The sequence below is a fragment of the Orcinus orca genome, chromosome 11 (assembly GCF_937001465.1).
Source record: "Orcinus orca chromosome 11, mOrcOrc1.1, whole genome shotgun sequence".
NCBI lineage: Eukaryota > Metazoa > Chordata > Mammalia > Artiodactyla > Delphinidae > Orcinus > Orcinus orca.
In genome coordinates this window covers 26,445,305-26,468,421 of record NC_064569.1, presented here as the reverse complement: position 1 = coordinate 26,468,421, position 23,117 = coordinate 26,445,305, and the positions used below count along the sequence as shown (strand labels likewise).

The 23,117-nt window shown below is 40.7% G+C and overlaps 1 protein-coding gene across 2 annotated transcripts in view; it reads right to left on the bottom strand.

Annotated features, from left to right (window-relative positions):
• The window catches only part of BICD1 (BICD cargo adaptor 1), a 207,196-nt gene extending 187,572 nt beyond the window's left edge, over positions 1 to 19,624 (bottom strand). The window contains exon 1 of one of the 2 annotated variants that reach the window (XM_033430124.2): positions 18,892 to 19,624. In XM_033430124.2, coding sequence (XP_033286015.1) covers positions 18,892 to 19,104 — 213 coding nt within the window. In that variant the 5' untranslated portion in view covers positions 19,105 to 19,624. The remainder of the gene's footprint in view (positions 1 to 18,891) is intronic. The other variant, XM_004270873.3, reaches the window with a different exon arrangement.
• Positions 19,625 to 23,117: the final 3,493 nt, after the last annotated feature.

Sequence of the window (23,117 nt, the reverse complement as noted above, 5' to 3'; positions counted from 1 at the left end):
TCTGCAACAAGAGAAGCAACTGCAATGAGAAGCCCACGTACTGCAGCGAAGGGTAGCCCCTGCTAGCAGCAACTAGAGAAAGCCCATGCACAGCCAAATATAAAATTAATTATTTAAAAATCCTGTTTAAAAAAAAAATTCACTCCATTCATCAAAAAGTCAAGTTCAGTGCTTGGTGATATGAAGTTGAATAAGACACAAAGAGAAAACAGACATGAAAATCAAAAATCACTGAACAAGGAATATTAGAGTTGCCTTGGGTTTTACAGGAGAGCATAGAGAGACATCAGCTAACCAGAACATGTACTTTGGGCAAGGTTATGTGCCAGGTGGTCCTGCACTTACCATCTCATTCAAAAATAAACATAGTCCTGTTTACTGTTCCTATTCAGTAGATGAAGAAATGTAGGCTTTGAGATATAAGAGGTACACTCAGAGTAAAATTTGGGTCCTTTTAATCCAAGTCCAGGGCTCTTGGTAAGGCATGATGACCCGCCTCCAACTCCTCTGCTTTCTCATTCTTGACTTTGCTTTCTTCTTTATTTTTTTTCCATAGAAGGGCAAGGGTGTCAGTGTCTTGATCAGAAGTCAAAACTCAAATGTCAAGGAAATCCCTGGCATCCCAGTGGTTAGGACTCCACACGTCCACTGCAGGGGGCACAGGTTCGATCCCCGCTTGGGGAACTAAGATCCCACAAGCTGCACAGCCAAAATAAAACCTCAAATGTCAACAAGGAAGCGACAGATGATACAGTAAGGTGTTATGGATGAGATGGAATGGTGGGGACTGTGGTGAACTGGAGATTCACGCCCTTTCTGAAGAAGAGGGACTCAGCTCCAGCCCACTGATGTCATGAACAAATGTGGGCCCAGGGCTTTGTGAAATCTTCCAATTTTTTGAGAGAGCTCTGAAATACAGATTTTTTTACATGACTCTCCTTATTGTAAAAAAAGAAGCTCCCTGCACCAGATGTTTCTAAATCACTGGGCTGGCTTTTGCCTATGGGGTACCGGTTTGTGATCTCTACTCTGGATGAGAGGCAGCCCATCTCACTGGCACTGCTCTCCGTCACTCTGTTATTTCACCTGCAGAGTTTAACAACCAAGCAGCGATTGCAAAACAAACAGCAGGGCTGGCGCAGCTGTTGTCAGCAGGACTTTAATTCTGCAGTATTAGTAAGACAGCCATGTTTAATGATAGAGTTACAATGCTGAAAACAATTTAGACATCCTCCATTCCAAAATCCATCAATGCCTGACTCACTTCCTTAACATCCCTACCAAACAGCTTTTTGGCTTCTGCTTAAACATCTCCATTAGCCAACAAGGAAGTCTCTCTCCTCAGAAAACCTGCTACTTTTCCCTCTGCTCTTAGCCTTCCATAAAGGAAGGTCCTTCTTCATATTAAGTTGAGCTCTGTATCCTCATATCTGCCACCCATTGGTGCCTGGATCATTATACCTAGAACACAATATTCCAGGAGCGGATGGACAGACGTTTACCATCACATTCTGGACAGTGTTTCTGTTAATGCAGACTAAGGTCACATCAGCTCCTTCACAGTCTGGTACACTTGCCTCCCTGGTCCTCAGGGACTACAGTGTGATCTAGCACTGCAAGCGAGTCAAGAGATCCACAGCAGAGGGGAAAGAAAGCTGTTATTTGTACTAGTCACATTTTTTACTTTAATTTCAGTTTAAGGATATATTTATGCCCCAGTCTCCATGTTTCTAATCTAGAGTACACACATTGCTTCCTATAAATGATTAACTCTTTAGTTTAAAAAATACTGACATCCATTTTAGTAAATGGAGTGGGTTGGTTGCCTTCACAGAATGTCAGAAGTGTATATATATGGATAGTTTGTTCTAGTTTTAGGAAGAAAAATGACAACATTTTAGCTTTGTAATAAAAGGAAGAAATATGACTACACACAATGTGTATCATGAAATGTAGCCAACTTAAGTCCAGTAAATTACAACACAGAGTATAATAACTATAGGATGATGCTTGTTTTTCTGTCCAAGTCATGAATCCTTTCCAAATGTTAAATGCTTTGGCAGACATATTTTAAAATTCTTTTTTAAACAAAGAATCAAAATCGGGATCCGTGAGAATTTTCAAATTCAAATAAATATGGAATATTTCATCTCCTAAATTTAATCATGAAATATTATTTATTCCTTCATTTTCATACCTCATCATATGATTTCTTTATATTCTTCTTAGCTTGTTATAAAGAAACACAGGAGCCATCCTGATTTCTCCCTTTCTTTTGCTCTCCCAATCAATTAATTAGCAAGTCCTTCATCATGCATCCTGAATCATTCTTCTCTCACCCCCAAGTAGATCTCCCCCAGCCCAAGCCACCATCACCTAATACTGCAACAGCCTCTTCACTTGGCTCACTCCTTCGACAGTCTGCAAGGAAGAGCCAGAGTGATGTTCCTGAAATATTTATCAGATCACATCACTCCAGAGGCTGCCCGTTATGCTTAAAATAAAGTCCAGACTTCTTGCCGGGGCTCAAGGTCCTGGTCGCTGTCCACTGCTCCATCCTCCTCTCTAACATCCACACCAGCCCCTCCCTCCATATTGTAGGGGTTCTCTATGGAGGGTAGTACGGCTCCACCCTGGGGGGAGAGGAGGTGTTTGGAAGGTGTGAGGGTGTTTTTTTTGGTTTATTCTTTGTATTTATTTATTATTTTTTACTTTTTAAATTCAGATATAATTGATACATAACATTGTACCAGTTTTTAGGTGTACAACATGATTTGTTATATGTGTAATTGCAAAATGATTACCACAATAAGTCAACAGCCATCACCTTCACATAGTTCCAATTTTCTTCCTTGTGATGAGAACCAACATCTACTCTCTTAGCAACCTTCAAATATATAAGACACTGTTGTTAACTATAGTCACCATGATGTACAGCAACAGTGCTTTTGTAATCACAATGACCTAAGAGTGGGGACACGCTGGCATACTGTGGGCAGGGCCAGGGATGCTCACCACCCTCCAGGAGCCCCACAGCCCCACAATGCACAGCACAGTTCTACCCTACAAAGGACTACTGCACCCAAAATGCCAGTGACACCAAGCTCATTCAAACCTCAAGGTCTTTACCTTTGCAGTTACTTTCAGCCCCGGACACTGAAATCTTTTCCAGGCTTGCTCGTCCTCATCACTTGAGATGTCGTCTCCTTTGAAAGGCCATGTCTGGCCCTCATTTCTTTTTTTTTTTTTATAAATTTATTTATTTTACTTATTTATTTTTGTTTGTGTTGGGCCTTCGTTGCTGCGTGTGGGCTTCCTCTAGTTGCAGCGAGCGGGGGCTACTCTTCATTGCGGTGCGCGGGCTTCTCATTGTGGTGGCTTCTCTTGTGGCAGAGCATGGGCTCTAGGCGCGCGGGCTTCAGCAGTTGCGGCATGCGGGCTCAGTAGTTGTGGCTCGAGGGCTCTAGAGCGCAGGCTCAATAGTTGTGGCATACAGGCTTAGCTGCTCCGCGGCATGTGGGAACTTCCCGGACCAGGGCTCGAATCCGTGTCCCCTGCATTGGCAGGCGGATTCTTAACCACTGCACCACCACGGAAGCCCTGGCCCTCATTTCTGAAATAGCCTACCCAGCATACCTGCCAGTCTTATTATTCCTTTACCCTGCTTTCTTCACTGTTTAGCACACATCATTATGCAAAACTATTTCTTTATTTCCTTACTCTTTTATGCTTTTCTCCCCCACTGGTATGTCAAGTCCCCGAGGGCAGGAACTTTGTACCCCCAGCACCTAACTACAGTGCCTGGGACATGGCAGGTGTTCAATAATCATCTGTGAAATAAATAAACGTCCATAGTAATTTTTCTATTTAGGATTAGGAATTTTTTTAAAAAGCTTCTTTTTGACATACAGTGTCATCTAACCTTCATTTCTAGTTATTTTTTTCCTATGTCGTTTTCCTTTTTTGCCATGGACTCTCCCTCAAAGAGTTGTTTTTACATGCCACAACTTTTATTTTTACGTAAATACATAAATACAGAGAGGTAACAGTTTAAAATTCCCAAGTCATCACTTAACTCATTCACAGAATGTGAGAGAGGGTTTTCCTATGAGTAGTTTTTGTAAACCTCAGAGTATATGTGTTACTTCTTCTGCCAATAGGGTCAGGAGTCCAGTGGCATGACTGCTTCTGAGGATAACAATAAGCATAGGTGGTGGTGGTCCCTTCACTGTGAGAGGAGCAACTCCTGAATCCACCCGAAGAGAGAATAAGCATCACTTTTTGTCAAGAATGTTCACAAACATATTTTCAAGACCAAGAAGAGTAGAAAAATAATGCAACATAACTTTTTTAAAAATCATACTTCGAAAATAGATAGCTAGTGGAAAGCAGCCGCATAGCACAGGGAGATCAGCCCGGTGCTTTGTGTCCCCCTACAGGGGTGGGATAGGGAGGGTGGGAGGGAGACACAAGAAGGAGGAGATATGGGGATATATATATATGCATAGCTGATTCACTTTGTTATACGGCAGAAACTAACACACCATTGTAAAGCAATTATACCCCAATAAAGATGTTAAAAAAAAAATACTCCGAGAGCACTAAATCAAAAGTTCAAACCAGGTCTATGAAATGGGCTAAGGGAGAAGTGATAAGAGGGGATGTGTGGAATTACATCTAGATTTTAAGATATGATTTTATTTAAACATACAGAAATCTGTTAGGATATGCAAGAAGAATGAGTATAATCTGATTCCTTTTATGTTCCACACATTTAGATAGGGTCTAATTAGATACTAAATGCTAACCAGTGCTTCTCTTTGATGCATGGTATTTGAGGACTGGTATACAAGTATTGTGTGCATTTTATATCTTAATACAAACTGCCAAATCACATTCTCAAAGCTCATAGCAATTCATACTCCCACAATGTATAAGAACGTTCACATTTCCACATACTTGGAAACACTGTATATTATCAATATTTAAAATTTTTCTAAGTTGATTGGTAGAAAAGTGAAAACTCACTATTATTTAATTTGCATTCACTGACTACCAATATCGAGCATCTTTTTACACATGTTTATTATTTGCAAACCCTCTTCTGTTTGTCTTATAGTCTGTCCCCTTTTTCTATGGCATTATTGTTGTTTTCAATCAACTCAGGGTAGCTATATACTAGGGATAATAATCCTTTGTAAATCAATCATGTTGCTTTTTCTTTTTCCCAGTCTGTTGTCTGTATTCCACTCTGGTTTGTGGTGCCTACCTCAGTTTTCAAAAAATTTCTATGTAACCAAATGTGTCAGTCTTGCCTTTTGATTCTAAGTTTTATATCTTGCTTAGGAAGATTTCCTCCACATTGACATTTAATAAATGTTCCCAGGGATTTTCTCCTAATTAGAGTTCATTCTTTCATGATCCATTAAATCCTTGATATTCTGGTGTAAAGTTAATGGAAAGTGAAGGGATAAAAGATGAGAAAGAAAAGTATACAAGGAGAAAAAGAGACTGGAGAAGTCTTACTTTTTATGTTAAACAGGGAGTTTTAAATGTGATGCTGGATTGCTGAATTTTTACTCCATATTGTTAATATTAGATTATAAAGGGGAAAAACCTCAAATAGTTTTGACTTGAAAATATAATTAAGCTATAAACATAAGGAGAAAATTATTGATTTAAAACTATCTGAACACAAATAACACTATAAAGGTTTTTTTTTTAAGAAGAGGAAGAATTACATTTTTCATAATACGAAAAATGAAAAAATATAAGTTGATAAAAAGAAATGAATTCCAGCTTAGGTAATATTTCATCTGAGCCTTTTCCATAAACATTTTAAATTTTACAGAAGTATGATATTATTTATTATTAAATAGACCAGTTAATTGGGAATTAGTGCAGAAATTTATTTTTCCCATGACTCTGGTAAGAACAAAATAACCAAGGGCAGAATTTTTATAGAGCTACAGGTAATAAAGGCACTCAAGGCAAAAGCGTTGATGTACTGCTTACGTCTAAAGGTTCTTGCTTTCATTCAGTTGTAGCCTCTGAGCATTCTTACTGAGAAGTCAATTCATTCATGCATTTTAAAGGCTAGTTTTATATTTTTTCTAGCATTTTTCATTGTTCCCAGCAGAAGGGTTAGTCAGAGGTCCTAGACCACTGTAGTCAGAATCCAAAGCCAAAAATCACTGTTTTCAAACATAAAGTTAATGATATTACTCTCCTGCTTTGACACTGTCGATGCTTTTCCCATGGTATACAGATCAAGCTCCTTAGCAGTCCCACAAGTGGCCTGACCCCGTTGCAGAGGCATAAGGGAGATACTCGTAGAAAAGCAGCAAAATGGAGGTTGAAGCTGAATCAATGGCAACTGAGAGAAAAGACGAGAGGAGGAAAACAGCCATGAGTCCTAAACAGCAAAGGCAACGAGCGAGGAAATATTAAGTCTAGTATGCACAGAGCTCAACATGCGGGGTCTGGTCGACAGGTTAGAATCTACGTCAAGACCGCAGGGCCTGTGGCTCTCAGAGCCGAGGGAGTCAGGAATCAGAGGGTGGGTGAGCGATGAGGGCTCTCAGGAGCAGAAGCAGCCCAGCCACATGGAAGGACAGTGGCACTGAGGACCCTCACTGAAGGGGCAGCTAGGCAACCTGGTCACAATGGCTTAAGACTGGGAAGCTGCCACTCTCCAATTCACAAGAGGCCAGGAGGCTAAAACAAACCCGAAAACACACCAAACGGGGCACAGGAGCAGCAGAGACTTCCAGACCCCTTGTTAGGTGGAGGTACTTCTCATCTTGTCATTGGGACCTGGCGCTCAGGGGCAAAGCCTTCCCAGGCAGACGTCGCCATGGTCAGCCACGCCGGAGCCGAGGTGGGGGAACCGACAAGCCTCCTTCCAAGGCCCTTCATCACCTCTCCCCAAACCATCTCCCACCCGTCATCCCATTTCAAATGCCACCTGCAACAACACAGATGCTGAAGAGCAACGATCGCTGCAATCCTCCCTCCTTTGCAGGCTGTTTCTTCTTCCTGAAGGACTCTGCCCCTCATCTGCCTGGAAAATCCCTCCTTGTTCTCCATGCCCCTTCACACGTCGCCCTGATCAGAAACTTTTCTCTGATTGCTCTGAGTTTGCTGCCCTCCACTTTGGTGTCCTATCAAGCACAGCCAACACATTATTATTTTTACTATTTTGTTATTATGATGAATTATTATCACCATCACATCCATCATTTATCGGGTGCTTACTAGGTGTCAGGGACTGCATTAAATGCTTTAGATGGATTAGTAACTATGTTACTAATAGTTACTATATAGTTACTATCTATAGTTACTATCTCCCTCCATTTCACAGAGGAGGAAAGTGAGATTCGTAGGGTTTTAAGTATTAGCCTAAGATCACAGAGTTACTAACCAAATTCAAATACAGTTTGTTCTGACTCAAAAACCCATGATCTTTCCAATAAAACACCTTAATCACATTTGTTCATGTCTTTTGCCTCTAACAGCAAATAACTAACTTAAAAATAAAGACCACGTTTTCCTCATTTTTGTACACCCAGCATAAACTTGGCATATAACTGATGCTCTCTAACTATTTAATACATGAATGAATGAATGCATGAATGACCAGCATCCATTCCAGTCCCTCAGGAACTAGAATATCAACTGTGGCACAGAACCAGTAATACAATGTTAAACTGTCCTTACGTCACGTTAGACTAAGGTCTACTAAATGGCTCATATCGTCCAGAATAAGGGACAGAGTAGAAGAAAGTTAAGTAAAGATTATGGTTCAAGGACCCAGGCAAGTCAACACAGTATCTTTTTTAGTAAACTGATTTAATTGGTCAAACAAATGCTTACTTTTAAAACAGGTAGTCTAGTTCAACCTCTTTTCAAAATAACTGTCTTAATTACTTCACCTTTTTCTTCCAGCCTAAATGAATGCAATACCACAGACATCTCTTACACACTCGCTGTGGGGGAGGCAGGGAGAAGCATGCGACAAATCTCATGAGCTACCAGGTTAATTTGATCTCCTTCTCCCTGAAGGAGGTTACAGTCTCCTTGAATGTACACACATGTGGGGGAAAAAAGGCGTAGGACACGGTCTCCTGTTCTCAAATCCTCCAAAAGTTTCCCCTATCATTCAAGAGTAAAAGCCACAGTCCTGGTAACAATTTAAAAGCTGCTGCATCACTGACACCCATTCCCTTTCTGACCTCTTCTACTATTCACACCCCACCCCAACCCCTCCAGCCACGCAGCCTCTTTGCCCGTCCCTCTCAAGGAGGCTTTCTCTGATCCCTCCCCACTTCACAGGCCATCTCCCCCCTTTCACGCTCTATTTTTCTCTATAGCATTTAGGACCATCTAACATTCTATTTCACTTATTCATTTTGTTTATTGTCTCCCCTTCCATTCTCCCACAGAATGTAAGCTTCATGAGCATGGATATTCCTGTTGGGTTTTGTCTCTGCTGTATTCTCAGCACCTAGATCTGTGCCTAACACATAGGAGGTATTGAATATATTGTTTTTGTAAGAAAGAATGAGTGAACCTTAGTTAGCTTTATGCAATGACCTACCTGTTCATGATATTTACTTTGGTGTCCATATTTCTAAATCACATTAGCATCACAAATTAAAATGCAACTTAAAAAGTTTTCATTTGGAATTGATCAATGATGACAGTTCTTTGCATTGTCATTTCCTGAAATGTCTAACTATAACCATTGTCTAAAAGTGTAATTGTGGGGCTTCCTTGGTGGCGCAGTGGTTAAGAATCCGCCTTCCAATGCAGGGCACACGGGTTCGATTCCTGGTCAGGGAACTAGATCTCACACACATGCCACAACTAAGGAGCCCACAAGCCGCAACTAAGGAGCACATGTGCCACAACTAAAGGAGCCGGCAAGCCTCAACTAAGGAGCCCCCCTTCCGCAACTAAGACCCAGCGCAACCAAAATAAATAAATAATTTTTTTTAAAAAAGGGTCCTAGTTCTAAATTATTTTAAAATATTAATGAAAGGGGTTTTTGTTGTTCAGATCATTTGAATGAGATCATTAAACCATAGTTAATTGTGAATCACCAACACTAATAACATTTATCAACTTAAAAATATAATCCAAAGGGCCAACAATTTTAAAGCATTTATAATTAATTTTCAAGTGTGTTATATCCTTTTTTCTCTCCCTCTAGTGGTTGCTTTTTCTTCCTAATTATATTTCCTTGAGGTTTTGATCTTAAAGGCTCAGCACACATACCAGCATTAGCAGAAAGAATGTCAGATTATGATTTAAAGGGGGGAAAATGACCATGTATGCCAAAAAGATAATCTGTAAGATGGTGGTGTCTTCAGTTCATCAAAAGAAGCCATGTACAAGATTACACTTATCCTGTCTCCATCTAATTACCTCACATGGAGGTCAACTTCAAAAAATCTCCTAAAACTATCTAGAGAATGGCAATCAGTGAGGCTTATCAACAAAGCACATTCATGTTATAATATAAACCTCTTTCAATTTCAAAAATTGATGGCTAAGAGCTCTTCAGCAGTGGCATTTGATTCCACATTAGTCCGCAGTATGCCAGGAGAAAAACAAAGACCCATCATTCTGAACCTTCTATTTACAGACCCACACCAAACTGCGCAACAAAACATTCTTAAGGAAATTGCTACTGTTACTGTGTACTTCCCATAAATGTAAACAGGTTTCTTTTTTTCATTTCTAAATACAAAGATAGAAACATACCAGATAAATACTACATTTTAGTGTAGTGCTTTTTCTCCATAAAATAATATTTGAAAACAGTAAGCATGTATAACCAAAAGAACAAGTGATAATAACCCCAGAAGTTAAAGATCAATCCATCAAAGCAATTCTTTTCTAATATTCTATTTATGAATTTGTAAAGCTGGCATAAACAACTGCAAACAGAATAGAGCAACAAAACAGACACAACAAAGGAGACAAATAACTTTTAAAGGAAGCTTCAAACAACCCTGAAGGATCGAAAATTATATACTTTTAGCATGCATCTTAATTGTCTAACATAGTTAAGTTTTTCTGTTTTTTTGTTTTCTTTAACATCTTTATTGGAGTATAACTGCTTTACAATGGCGTGTTAGTTTCTGCTTTATAACAAAGTGAATCAGTTATACACATACATATATCCCCATACCTCTTCCCTCTTGCGTCTCCCTCCCTCCCTCCCACCCTCCCTATCCCACCCCTCTAGGTGGTCACAAAGCACCGAGCTGTTCTCCCTGTGCTATGCAGCTGCTTCCCACTAGCTATCTATTTTACATTTAACATAGTTAAGTTTTTGATGACATTTGTTGGTTTTCTGAAAGGCTTTCCCAAGTGTCTTCATTTATAGAAAACAGAGAAGTAAAACGACTGTGCCATTGAGGTTTACATACCTCATGGCTCATGACTTCCCAGCTTTTCTTACCAAACACTTCTATTCCTATGGAGTCATTTACTCCTAGAGTTGGAAGTTTCTAGGAGAGAGGCTCTCAGCCCTAGTTGCACCTATGAGGGGAGTGGGGTTAATATACGGAAGCCACTCTCCACCTCCAATGACTGTTTGAATTGCCTCAGGGTGGGGTCCAGGCAGCAGTATTTTTATAAATCACCCAGCTGATCCTAATGAGTAATCTGTATTGAAAGTCACCTCTTCAAAAAGAAGACCTCAGAGGGATCTAAGCTCTGCACAAATACTTCTGATGTCCAGTTCCAAAATCTCATGTGACGAATCTAAAGGCAATACACTACTTTATGGATGGTCATTTTTCAAATGAATGGTGATTTTTTTTTTAATTTTCCTTTTTTTATTAAGGTATAATTGATTTACAATATTATATTAGTTCTCAGGTGTATAACATAGTGATTCAAAACTTTTACAGATCATACTCCATTTAAAGTTATTATAAAATATTGGCTATATTCCCTGTGCTGCACAATATATTCTTGTAGCTTATTTATTTTATACATAGTAGTTTGTACTTCTTAATCCCTATCCCTGTCTTGCCCCTCCCCATTTCCTTCTCTCCACTAGTAACCACTAGTTTGTACTCTATACCCGTGAGTCTGTTTCTGTTTTGATACATTCATTCATTTATTTTATTTTTTAGATTCCACATATAAACGATAACATTCAGTATCTGTCTTTCTCTGTCTGACTTATTTCACTAAGCATAACACCCTTCAGGTCTATCCATGTTGTTGCAAAAGCAAAATTTCATTCTTTTTATGGCTGAGTAGTATTCCATTGTACCACATCTTCTTTATATGAATGGTTATTTTTACAGGGCATCGTCACCCACCATTTCCCCCAACAACTACCAACAGAGTTCCACAATCTTTGTACTTGTCCCTCTTCCTAAAAAATCACTTCCCTCAATCTCCACATGACTGGCTCGTTCTCATCATTCAGGTCTGGGCTCAAACGTCACCTCCTGGGAGAGGCTTTTCCTGATCATACTTTCCCCAGCCAGCCCCCATCTCTTCACTTGTGGCATTTCTCACATCTGACACGCGTGTGTGCTTTCTGACTATCTCCCCGTAAGCTCCATTCAGGCAGCTCCATCTTGTCTGTCTTGCTCAACCTTTTATCTTCAGCAAGCAGCATAGTGTCAACATAGCAGCCACTCAGAAAAACTTTTGAATGAATAAATGTAACAGAACAAGAAGTAATGGACATGCCTCTGATGAAGGCTGTGTTTAAAGAAAAAGAAGTAATGGACAATCTAAAGCAAAAAAAAAAAAATTCTGATTGGTTATATAATGTAAAATAGTTGACAATGTAGATTAAAAATATAGGACTAATGAAAATTATGGGTGGTTTTAATTTTCTTCATACCTTTGTATACTTTATTGTCTTCAATAAAAGTAAATTATCTTTATAATTACAACCAAAATAGTATAATAATAAAAATAATTTTTTATGAAAAGTTAAAAACAAAAAAACTCAACTGTCACAGGGCAAAGATGGGCTAACATAATGAGGCCCAACTGCCTGCATCATCCTGGCTTCTCCCCAAGACCCAGCATGGACAGGATGTGGCCACACTGCAGGACCAGCTCTTGCCGGCCCTGGAAACCAGCCACCTATTATGGTGTCCACGTAGGTCTGACACCAGCCAAGTAGACAAGGAATCAAAATCAAAATCCAGTTCACCCATAAAACTTCCCATCTTTTCCCTTGGTATATCACAGGCCTGCCATGGGCCAACCAAACAAATCCCATCAGTTTCTTTCACACACACCTACACTAGTTTTCTCTCTCACAGGGCCACCCAAGCTATCCTGAGGGCAGACCCTGGGCCACCTCCCCACCTCTCCTGGTCTCCAGTGCCGACCACACTCCCTGAGGCTCTCTGGTTTTCTTCCCTAATCAGTCCCATTTGCTTCACACTTGCAACGCCAGTGCCTTAAAAATACAGCCCTGTCCGAGAAATATCTGTATTTTGAAAGGATATACTATTAAATAAAAAATGTCACGTTACAGAGTAATACGTACGGCATGAGTCCATTTTTATAAAAACTAAAGAATAAGAACAACAAAGAAGCGTGCATATGGATTCACATGTTTAAAGTTATTTAAAACAAGTATAAGAGAATACGCACCAAAGTATTAGCAATAAAGACAGAACTGGGAGGAGAGGAAGGGGAAACTATTTATTTGTCTATGCTTTTATCCAACTGGGACTGTTGCCACAAATTGTCATAATTACACAATGGTAATTTCTTTTTTTTTTTTTTTTTGCGGTACGCGGGCTTCTCACTGTTGTGGCCTCTCCCGTTGCGGAGCACAGGCTCCGGACGCGCAGGCTCAGCGGCCATGGCTCACGGGCCCAGCTCACGGGCCCAGGGAAGCCCCACAATGGTAATTGCCCTTTAAAGGGCAACCAAACTCTTGCGGCCAAAAAAAGAAAGAAAAAAGTAAAAGTGGTAATGTACTCTCAAGTATCAGTCAGTGGGAGGTGAGTGACGTTGCTTCCAGCACCCCTAACCCTAGAGGTCTGCAAGGGCTGGTTTTCCTCACTGTGCCAGGCCAGCTTCTTGCCCATTGTTTATGAGTTTATACATCTCTCAATTCAGAATGCAAACGGGATTCCCTGGCAGCGCAGTGGTTAAGAATCCGCCTGCCAATGCAGGGGACGTGGGTTCAAGCCCCGGTCCGGGAAGATCCCATATGCCACGGAGCAACTAAGTCCGTGCACCACAACTACTGAGCCTGCACTCTAGAGCCCGCGAGCCACAACCACTGAAGCCCACATGCCTAGAGCCCATACTCCACAACAAGAGAAGCCACCGCAATGAGAAGCCCGCACACCGCAAGGAAGAGTAGCCCCCGGTCACCGCAACTGAAAGTCCGCGCACAGCAACGAAAACCCAACAGAGCCAAGAATAAATAAATAAATAAATAAAAGAAAAAAGAATGCAAACAAACTGTGAAAACATCATTAAACTGTTCATATATTCCATCTTCTGGAAATTAGGTTTGAATAAAATGACAACCAATTGCACAAATTATTCATTTGTCTTATTAAACTGAGAGTTGAGTATTTTATCATGCAACTTATTCCTCCCCTAAAAAGAAAACATGAACTTAAAAACCTCATATAACTCAGGCATCAACTTTACCCTCTGAAACTGCTCTTTCCCCCTAGAACCTTCCTTTGTGAATGGAACCACCTTCTAATCCATCCTGATATTCTCAAATCTACTCTCTTCCTCACATTCCACACCCAGTCACATCCAACACCGCGTTCCACCCTACACCTCCTAAACAGCCCTCAGGTTTGTCCTCCCCTCACTACCCCTACTGTCTCTGCACAGCTCCAATCCACCCTCTACGACCAATACCATGACCTTCTAAACTGCATGTTGACTGAGGTGTTTGAGAATGTCAGGGTAGTAAGGTGCAAAGAAAGTGGGCTTCTTCCTGAACCAGGTTTCACCACTTAGCTTTGTGGCCTTGAGAAGGACCCATAGCCTCTCTAAGACCAAGTTTTCTCTTCTGTACGATGCAAGCCATATCTACCTTGTAGAAGGATTGCTATAAGAATTACCGATAAGGCATACAAAGTGCCTAGTCCTAAATGGGGCTGTATACATAGTTCAATGCTTTATTACTTTAATTATTTTCTTATCTGTAAAAAAAGGCAATAAGCCTCTGAGTTACTTTGAAGATTAAATGAGATAAAATGTAAGGCACCAAACACAGTTACTGTTTCCTTGCATTTCCTTTTAATGGTTCCCCATCCCTAAGACAAAATACGGCCACTGCCACTTTCCCAATTTCATCTCCTGCTACTTCTCCTTTAGCATAATGAATTTTTTTTGTATGTTTTTTTTTTTGGCCATGCTATGCGGCATGCAGGATCTTCCCCGACCAGGGATCAAACCTGTGTCCCCTGCATTTGGGAGCACAGAGTCTTAATCACTGGAGAGCCAGGGAAGTCTAGCATAATGAATTAGGTGCACAGTCAGACTATGCACCGCTTCATGCCCTTCTCTTCTTCAAAGCCATGTTTACAAGTAAAATCTTAGGTGTAAGAAAGTCTTTTCTATATATTTCAACATGCAAGTTAATTATCATATTTTCAAATTTGGAATGCAATATCCATAAAGTACAAGTGTATTTATTGGGAAGATAGGGAAGAATATTTGTAAGCATAAAATTCTGAAAAAAAATCTTCAAACCATGGCTGCTGTACATGTTCATGCAAATATGATTAATGTGATGAGAGATTATAAAATCTTGCTAAATGGTATCTGAGAAATAACTTTGCCAGGGATGAAATCTTGAGTTGAAATAAAAAGGAAAAATGGTACAAGTTAGAGAAACTGGGTCAAAAAAAAATATGATTAAAGTGATTATGTTTGTTTGTTGAGGTTGCTTATAAACACTTTCCAAAAGTATATGTCCATATACTTTAGATGTTTTCATTAATTTGATAATAAATGTGATAAGTATAACATGTCTTCTTTAAAAACAACAAGAGATAAAAATACTAGCTTAGATAGATAAATTCAATGTTAACTTTCTCTATGTTTATTCATAGACTGGAAAAGAAATATGGCGGGGTTCCCCATATGATTTTATGATTTAGAATTTACAAAGAGAAGAGAAACTAACAATCTTTCTAAGCATAAGAGGAAAAAAATTAGTTCTGTTTAAAGATGAATTCAGGTAAATGGCTTTTGTCAGGTCCCTAATGTGACAATCTCTAAAAGTATGTAAGTTCAGTGTTTATTTCTTGAATGATTTAACTATAGTCCTGAAAAAGCATCAAGTTGGCTCTAAGACGAAAAGCTGCTCTGTGTCCACAAAGTGCTTCCTCAGCAGCTGGTGTCTATCCTTAGTATCAGGTTGAGAAAATGAGCAAGGAAATGAGTTGAAGATTCTTAGTAGACAGTCCACTGTATCCCAGCTGCAAAACTTTTCTAAAGTTGTCACATGGATGTGTTTTCTAAAATGTTACCAGGAATGCTGAATCATTTCTTTCTAAGGGGATCTTTTAAAACTTTCCTACATTCTAAATTTAGAACATTTTTAAAACAAAAAACAAAACAAAACAAAAACCTTAAATTCTAGGTTTTTTTTTTTTAATGAATGTTTATTTTTAAGTTTCAAATTATCGTAGAGAAGACTCTTCTTCAAACACTATTTTGGCTTGGGTGACAGGCACAGTGCTGATTTACACATATCCCAAACATACAATCAGCCAGGCCCTGAACATAACTGGGCATGGGTGCCCCCCAGGCCACTGAAAAGCAAGCATTATTCATGAAATCATAAAGCCTTGATTAAGTATTCTAGCGGACATGTGCTTTGTCCAGCTCCCCAAAGATAATGAAAAGGAGAACATTATGATGATCTCAGAAGTCATTCTTTTCACATCATTAGTACTTTCCTTTCAAGTGTGTTCTTTCAGAATTACAGTAGTCATGTAGGCACCGGGCAGAGCCCTAATGATATGAGGCCAAGCCAAAGAGCAATCCAGACTTAGGGAAGAAAATAACTAGAAAAAAATGAATGAATTCATCATCTTGATTCTACACATCTTCAGCAATACTGCTCACCTGCATTATTGTCAGAGCTGTATACAGCCTGGGAAGGAGGGCAGCAGCATTGCTGGGTGCTGACTCTTGAAAACAACATGACCTTAGAGACAGCCGTGTCGCGACATTGCAAATTACTAACGTCCAGCTTGGACTTAGCACAGTATTTTTCTGTTGACATTCCCATAAACTGGTCCAATTACTTTTAAATGAATCATATCTGTTGAAACAGCCTGGAAATAAACCAAAGATTTTATACTTGGTTTTACAGTATAGAGCAAGAACATCATTTCCTATATATACCTGCAAATGAACAAAACTTCCTTTTGAAAAATCAGAGCGCTAACAAAACGCGTTTTTCAAAAATGGCTTCTATATGATATCATCACTGCAATATCTTAGTTCGCACAATTATTTTGGATTTACTTTTCAAACAGGAAACATTACTGAGACTGATTTAGCTCATTTAAATAATACTCCCAACTAAAGTATACATCATGTTTAAAGGATCAAAATCACAGGTCTCACTATCAAATAATCAATATAATGATTTTTTTATTACCTTAAAATACATTTTTATATAATAGTATAAGCCAGTTCATTGGGAACATAAAATTAAATTATATTTATGCCAAATGCAACTCAAAATACATATGTAAACAAGTATCATTTGGCGAAAATAATCCTGATAAACTTTTATTAACCTCCTGCTGTACAGAACAAAATACACCTCACTGTTTTACAGAAAAAAATTATAATTGGTATTTGCATTATTCTCTATTAAGAAAACACTGTTACACCTTTCTTATGAAACATTTTTTGTCATTTTTCCTATTACTGCTGATGAAAGTAATACAGGTAGTGTTTAATACTAATCACTTCCTATACTCCTCAATTTTCTTAGTCTTTCTCCGACACTAACCAATATGCACTAGTGAATGCTTGATAAAGTATATCTTCTTCCAGTATAAATTTATTCTTTCATAAAATACTTATTGTATGCTCACTATGTGCTGGGCTTTGTGTTAAAGACTTTGGATGCAATATAAATTAAGACAGATTCCTTGCCTTAAGAGCTCATGGTCTAGTGAAGGCAAAAGACAATTGCATTAAGGTTTACTATGCACGATGAATACAATGACACAGAAAAACCCTAGTAGGGTTGTTTGAATCAAGCAGGAAGACCAGTTAACAGTTAAAGTCCATTTCATTAAATTAAGTCTACCATCTTTATCAAGGAGGTGGTAGCTAACACTGCCTGGTTTGCACTTCCTTGTCTTGGTAAAGCAGTGTTGATAAGTGTAGACAACATCAAAACATCTCTGAAAATCACCATCACCTTCCTGACTTCACAAGGTTTAGCATCACTGAATTTAAACATATCAGCTTAAGACCTAATCTAAGTTGGAAAATACCATTAAGTCCAGCTGTAGTTAATAGACGTGTACATGGTAAAACAAAACAAAACAACAACAAAATGAACTAGAAATGTACAGCCTAATGCACAAAAAATCAGATTTCTAATTGGGGTTTTCACCATATGTTTATTTTCTGGCATCTAGGCATCAGAATAAAAATAAGACATACCTGAAACTATAAATGCTTACCATATTATGTACTAAATTAGAAGGCAAATTGATTAGATCTGTCATAAATCATGTTTTTTAAATGTAATAACACAAGACACCCCTTGAAAAACTGTTTAAGTACATTATAAGAATAAAAACGTGAATATAGCAAATTAGAAATAATATTTTAAATGCCAATATGCATCTAAAAATAAAGACATGCCACATAGAAAAGCGGTGTGTACATTTACATTTATGCTACCCATAGTACCCCAGGAACTGGGTAAAAGAGACTGAGTTCCTTCAACAATATGTATATTCTTCTAAATTTTTGATATTCACTACTTATTTTCTTCTAATACATTAGCCAGTCTTTAAAAGAAGCCAAATACCAAAAGATCAAAGAGGACAAGTGTTATATATACATGGCCCATTTGTGACATTCTGGTTTTATACATACAGTCATTTCAAACAGAAGAGCCTTACGTGAAATGCACGGCTACCCACGCATCTGATATATACCATTCTTTCACACCATTTGTAGGGGAATTAAATTTTCCCTGTTCAGGGTGACCTTTTAAGACTTTGGGCATGGCCCACCCTCACTCAGAGGTGAAATCAAGGCAGCAGCAACACCCAGCAGTAGAGTTGTTTTTCTCCTGCTGCCGGATGACAAGAATAACTAAAGACAAGGAGAATGAAGATTGCTCAAGTCTTTGTCAAATGGGATTGGCAAGGAGTTCTCCTAATAACAGTTCCCAATCTCATCAAGGAGTGGTTATGTTCAGCAGAAGGCTGAGGTACCATAGGTTCTACAACCTGAAACCGTGGGTCCTCAACACAAACCCACTCATCGACTTTGTGGATTATGGGATTGTTACTGAAACCTGGACGTGATATAACAGCAGTTTTGAGAAGTTTGATTTACGCATTCCAGCCCAGCTGAATGTCGCCTTAGAGTGCTGAGGCTTGAGGACTCTTATGAATCTCCCTCCCGCACAGCCTGAACAGCCATCGCCTCCCAAATTCCAGCTTATACATTCATTTCCTGGGCAAATTCTCTCTTGGGGGTAAAACAATGGACTCTTTCAATCTTCTCTTATCTACAAAGAGCTCTAAGACGAAGAAACAGTCCTTTCAATAGCATCCTTTCCTACTTCTTTATAAATGATGAGTGGGAGTTGAGGGAGGGGGACCGGGCCGAGCAGGGAAGAGGTGACAGGCAACTCACCTCTTTCAGCTGCTCCAGCTCCTGTCTGAGGCTGTCATACTCAGCCTCCAGCTCGTCATACTGCTGTTTGAGGGTCAGCTTCTCTTCCAGTACCACCAGCCCGTACTCGGCCGCCTGGATCTTCTCGTGGGTCGTCTCCGTGAGCTCCTTGGTCAGCCTCTCTATCTCGGTCTTATAATGGTCCACAGTCTGCAATACCTCTTCCGCGGCCATAGCCCCGGCGGATGGAGGCAGGAGGGGGTAACGGGGTGTGGGAGATGGATGCAAAGCAGGCGGGGGAAGGGAAAAGGAACTAAGGAGGGAAGGATGAAAATGGAAAAGAAACGTGTGGCTGGATGTACGAGCAGAGCAATGCCCCGGTTGCCCCTCCGGCAGCCGCGGCTACACCGCCTGAGAAACCGGCGAGAAATGCAACATGGAGAATGCAGGGGAGAGGATCAGGGGCGAGGCGGCAGCTGCTGCGGCATGTGTCCTCCGGGCCGGCCCCTGCGTGCGGTCAACAGCCGTGCGGCATGGCCAGGCTGCGGCGGCCGGAGGCTGCGAGGGGCTCCGATTCTGCTTATTCAGAGACGCACAGCCGCCATGTCTCCGGGCAGCGTCACTGCAGTCTCCTCGGGCCCCGCGCTCCGGCTCGCCGCGCCCGCCCGCTCCACCTGCTCCGTCCGGCCGCGCTGCAGCGGGTGCGGAATGATGCAGCGTCGGCCCTCTCCCTCCCTCCGCGCCTGGCCGGGGCTCCGAACGGGGGGCGGGGAGGCGGACGGAGTCGGCGCGGGGGGAGGGGCAGGGACCAGACGGAAACCTCCGGAGGCGCCTCCCGCTGGGCGGCACCGCGGGTGCGCGGGACCGATGCCTAGTCGGCCGGACGCGCGCGGGGAGGGACCCCCAGCCAGGCCTGGCCCGGCCCGCCCTGCTCGCCGCCGGCAGGAATTCCTTCCAGGGCTTTGCCCGGGTGGGCGTCGAAGCCCCGGAGAATGGCTTAGGCGCCCGGCTCTCTCACTACGACGTGAGCCCAAGCTCAGGAAGCTGCCTGGAATCGGCGCCTTGCTCAAAGAGAGGCAAACAGTAACTAACGCGCTCGGGGCCCGCGCATCCTCCTTCTCACCCCCTGGGCTCGCGGCATCCTTCCCTGGCCTTCTGCACCCAAACGCTGTGCTTCCAAAGCCTTCCAGACGCCCCGCGCAACGCTCCCGCTTCCGCCCCTTCCGCCTCCTTCCTCTTCCCATCTCTCCCCTCCTTTCCATACATGGCCTGGTTCACCTCACGCTCTTTCCAAATAACCTTATTACAGGACAGTCTTTGCTAAAGATTGCTTGCCCTCGCCCAAGCTTTCTGTGCCCAGCTTATCACAACATCACTACTCAGAAAAAGATCTCTATAATGCATGCACCCAGAAGCCTCTGGGTACAATTATTTCTTGCCCCAGTAGTTCTATTCTATGGATTCTTCAATAAAGGAAAACTGCATGAAATTCCCTCTATACAGTATCAACAGTACCCTACAATAAATATTCTTAAAATAATAAGAGCTAATAGTTCTGGAGCCCACGTGCTAAGCTTTCTTCGAAGTATGGTACATGAAATTTCTCCCATCCTAACAGCAACTCTTTGAGGTAGGAACCATTATCCTCAATTTACAGGTGGTGAAAGAAAGGCACAGGAAAGTTGAGCGATTTGCCCGAAGTCAGGCAACTCTTAACTGGTGAAGCCAAAATTTAACCGTAACTCCACAGCCATAACCTGAATCATTATGTTGGCTTCACCTTCACTCATTACTAAAACAAAACCAATAACTACATATTATATGCTCGTAAAATGACCACTTTAATCAATGCAAAGAGTGATGATGAAGAGTCACAAAAGGAGATGAAGGCAAAGTCAGAATGAAAGAGGGTAAAGAATGAAGAAGAGATGAGAATAGAGAACAACCAAGAAGAAAGGAAGCAATAGGAGCAGAAAAAGAGCTATTTCTGTGTAACTCGTAGGCTGTGGGATCAATAGATCAAGGATCTGACCAGTTCCTTCCCTGTCTCCTGGTGGCACTTGTCACAGAGCTGTTTCTCAGTGGCCAAGAGGTGTTCAAACACACACACACACACACACACACACACACATGCTCTTTCTGAGTTAGAATGCAGGACTCTCACATTGTTGTGCCCAGGGTAAAGAAAAAAAAAAAAAAACAATGGTTGATGGTGTGGAAGAGCAAATGACAGTGTCCTTACAAAGCCTTGACTAATAGGTTCTCTGGATGTGATTTTCACTGTCTCTGAAAACGGACAGAAAAAGATTCCTTCCACATGCTCACAATTACAACAGAATATTCTCTTGTGATTGATCAAAAAAAGAGAGAGAGAAGGGAAGGGAAGGGAAGGGAAGGGAAAGGGGAAAAGGAAGAAAGAAAACACTTGAAACTTTGGACCACCGTGAATTCCATTCCACCTGTGCAGGCTTGCTCTCATTGCAGTTGAGACGCCCCTCCCCACCCCTGTGTGCTCCTGTAGTGCCCATTCTCTGTCACAATGATGAATGACCATGAACTGCTGAAGAGAGAGGAAGCCTGTAATTGCAGTTAGCTAAAACTGTCTTCTTCCCAGGATGCCCTGGCGGTCCCTCACTCCACAAAGTATAAGCACAGCCCTTCAAAGGGGTCATAACACTTGGAGTAGATTGCTTGTGTCTCCCCTTCCTTTGGATAGAACTAAGAATGGAGTTTTCTTCTGTGACTTTTCTTTTTCTGAGTTTCTATTGCCACCCATTCCCTATGCTCCATCCTGCCTCATTTTTCTGACTGATATATTTTTGTTAATATATTCAGCCTGACTTCATTCAGACATGTACACTATTTTAATACTTTAAGATTTTGTTTATTACAACTTTGATCCTTTCTATGTTCGTATTAAACTTGAAAAAAAGTAAACATTTCCTTATACATCATACTCTTCCAGTACTTCACAGTTATATTTCTCTCTTTCTTCCTGTATATGTCATACATATCATATATACACACATACATATATATGTGTATATAAATCAATGACAAGTATCTAGAAAATAATTTCTTAAATCATTCCTAGAAGCAGGGTTCCTTCATATTTCTTTATCCTAGCAGCCTCCAATCATTTATGCAACATTCTAACAAATATTTAGGAAAAAATTGTATTGCTGTGGTCTAGCACCTCAAACCAACTTTTCACCAACTTTGTCAGCATGAATATTGCTTTCTCTTGCTCTCATTCATTCATTAAACCAATGTTTATAAAGTACCCACTATGTCCTAGATATAACACTAGGCATTGTGAAATCAATGACCAATAAGATGTCAGTGCTCAAGGGTCCCTGACTCATGGAGTTTATGTTCTGGGAGGGACAGACAATAACATGAATAAAAAACAGACAGCAACAACAAAAAAGACAAATTAATACAATAATTCCAAATTGTGACATTGACAGGCAGGTTACAGCATAGTGGTTAAGAGCACAAGCTTAGTCTGCTTGGGTCAAATCCCAATTCACCACTTATTAGTTGTGTGTGCCTCAGTTGCCTCATCCTTCTTTTCTTTTTTTTTAACTTATTTATTTTTGGCTGCACCGGGTCTTAGTTGCAGCATGCAGCATTTTTTTTTTTTTTTAGTTGCATGTGGGTTCTTAGTTGCAGCATGTGGACTCTTAGTTGCAGCATGCATGTGGGATCTAGTTCCCCAACCAGGGACCAGGGATCGAACCTGGGCCCCCTGCATTGGGAGCATGGAGTCTTACCCACTGGACCACCAGTTGCCTCATCCTTAAAGAAGGGATAATAATTTAATCTACAAATGAGATTGTTGTGAATAGAATAGTATTTAACACCTAATAAGCAGCATCTGTATGTTTGTTTTTTAAATTTTTTAAAGAAAAATAAGGATAAAATTGAGGTAGAAAAAAGAAATAACAGGATCATCAATGGAGATCTCTCTGAAGAAGTGATTTTATACTAGTGTCTAAGGAACATGGAGGAATCGGATATGCAAAATGTAGAGGAATTGCTTTCTAAGGAGCGGAAACGGCATATGTAAAAACCTAAGGCAGAGAAGAGCTTGGTGAGTGCAAAGAATAAAAATCGGAGGCGGAGGCTGATTAAGCAAAAGGGAGATGGCCTAAGACTACATTAGAGAGACAGGCAACACTGGAGACACACTCAGATACTGGGCCTACCTTGCAGGTTAGAATAGGCAATTCGGCTGTTGCACA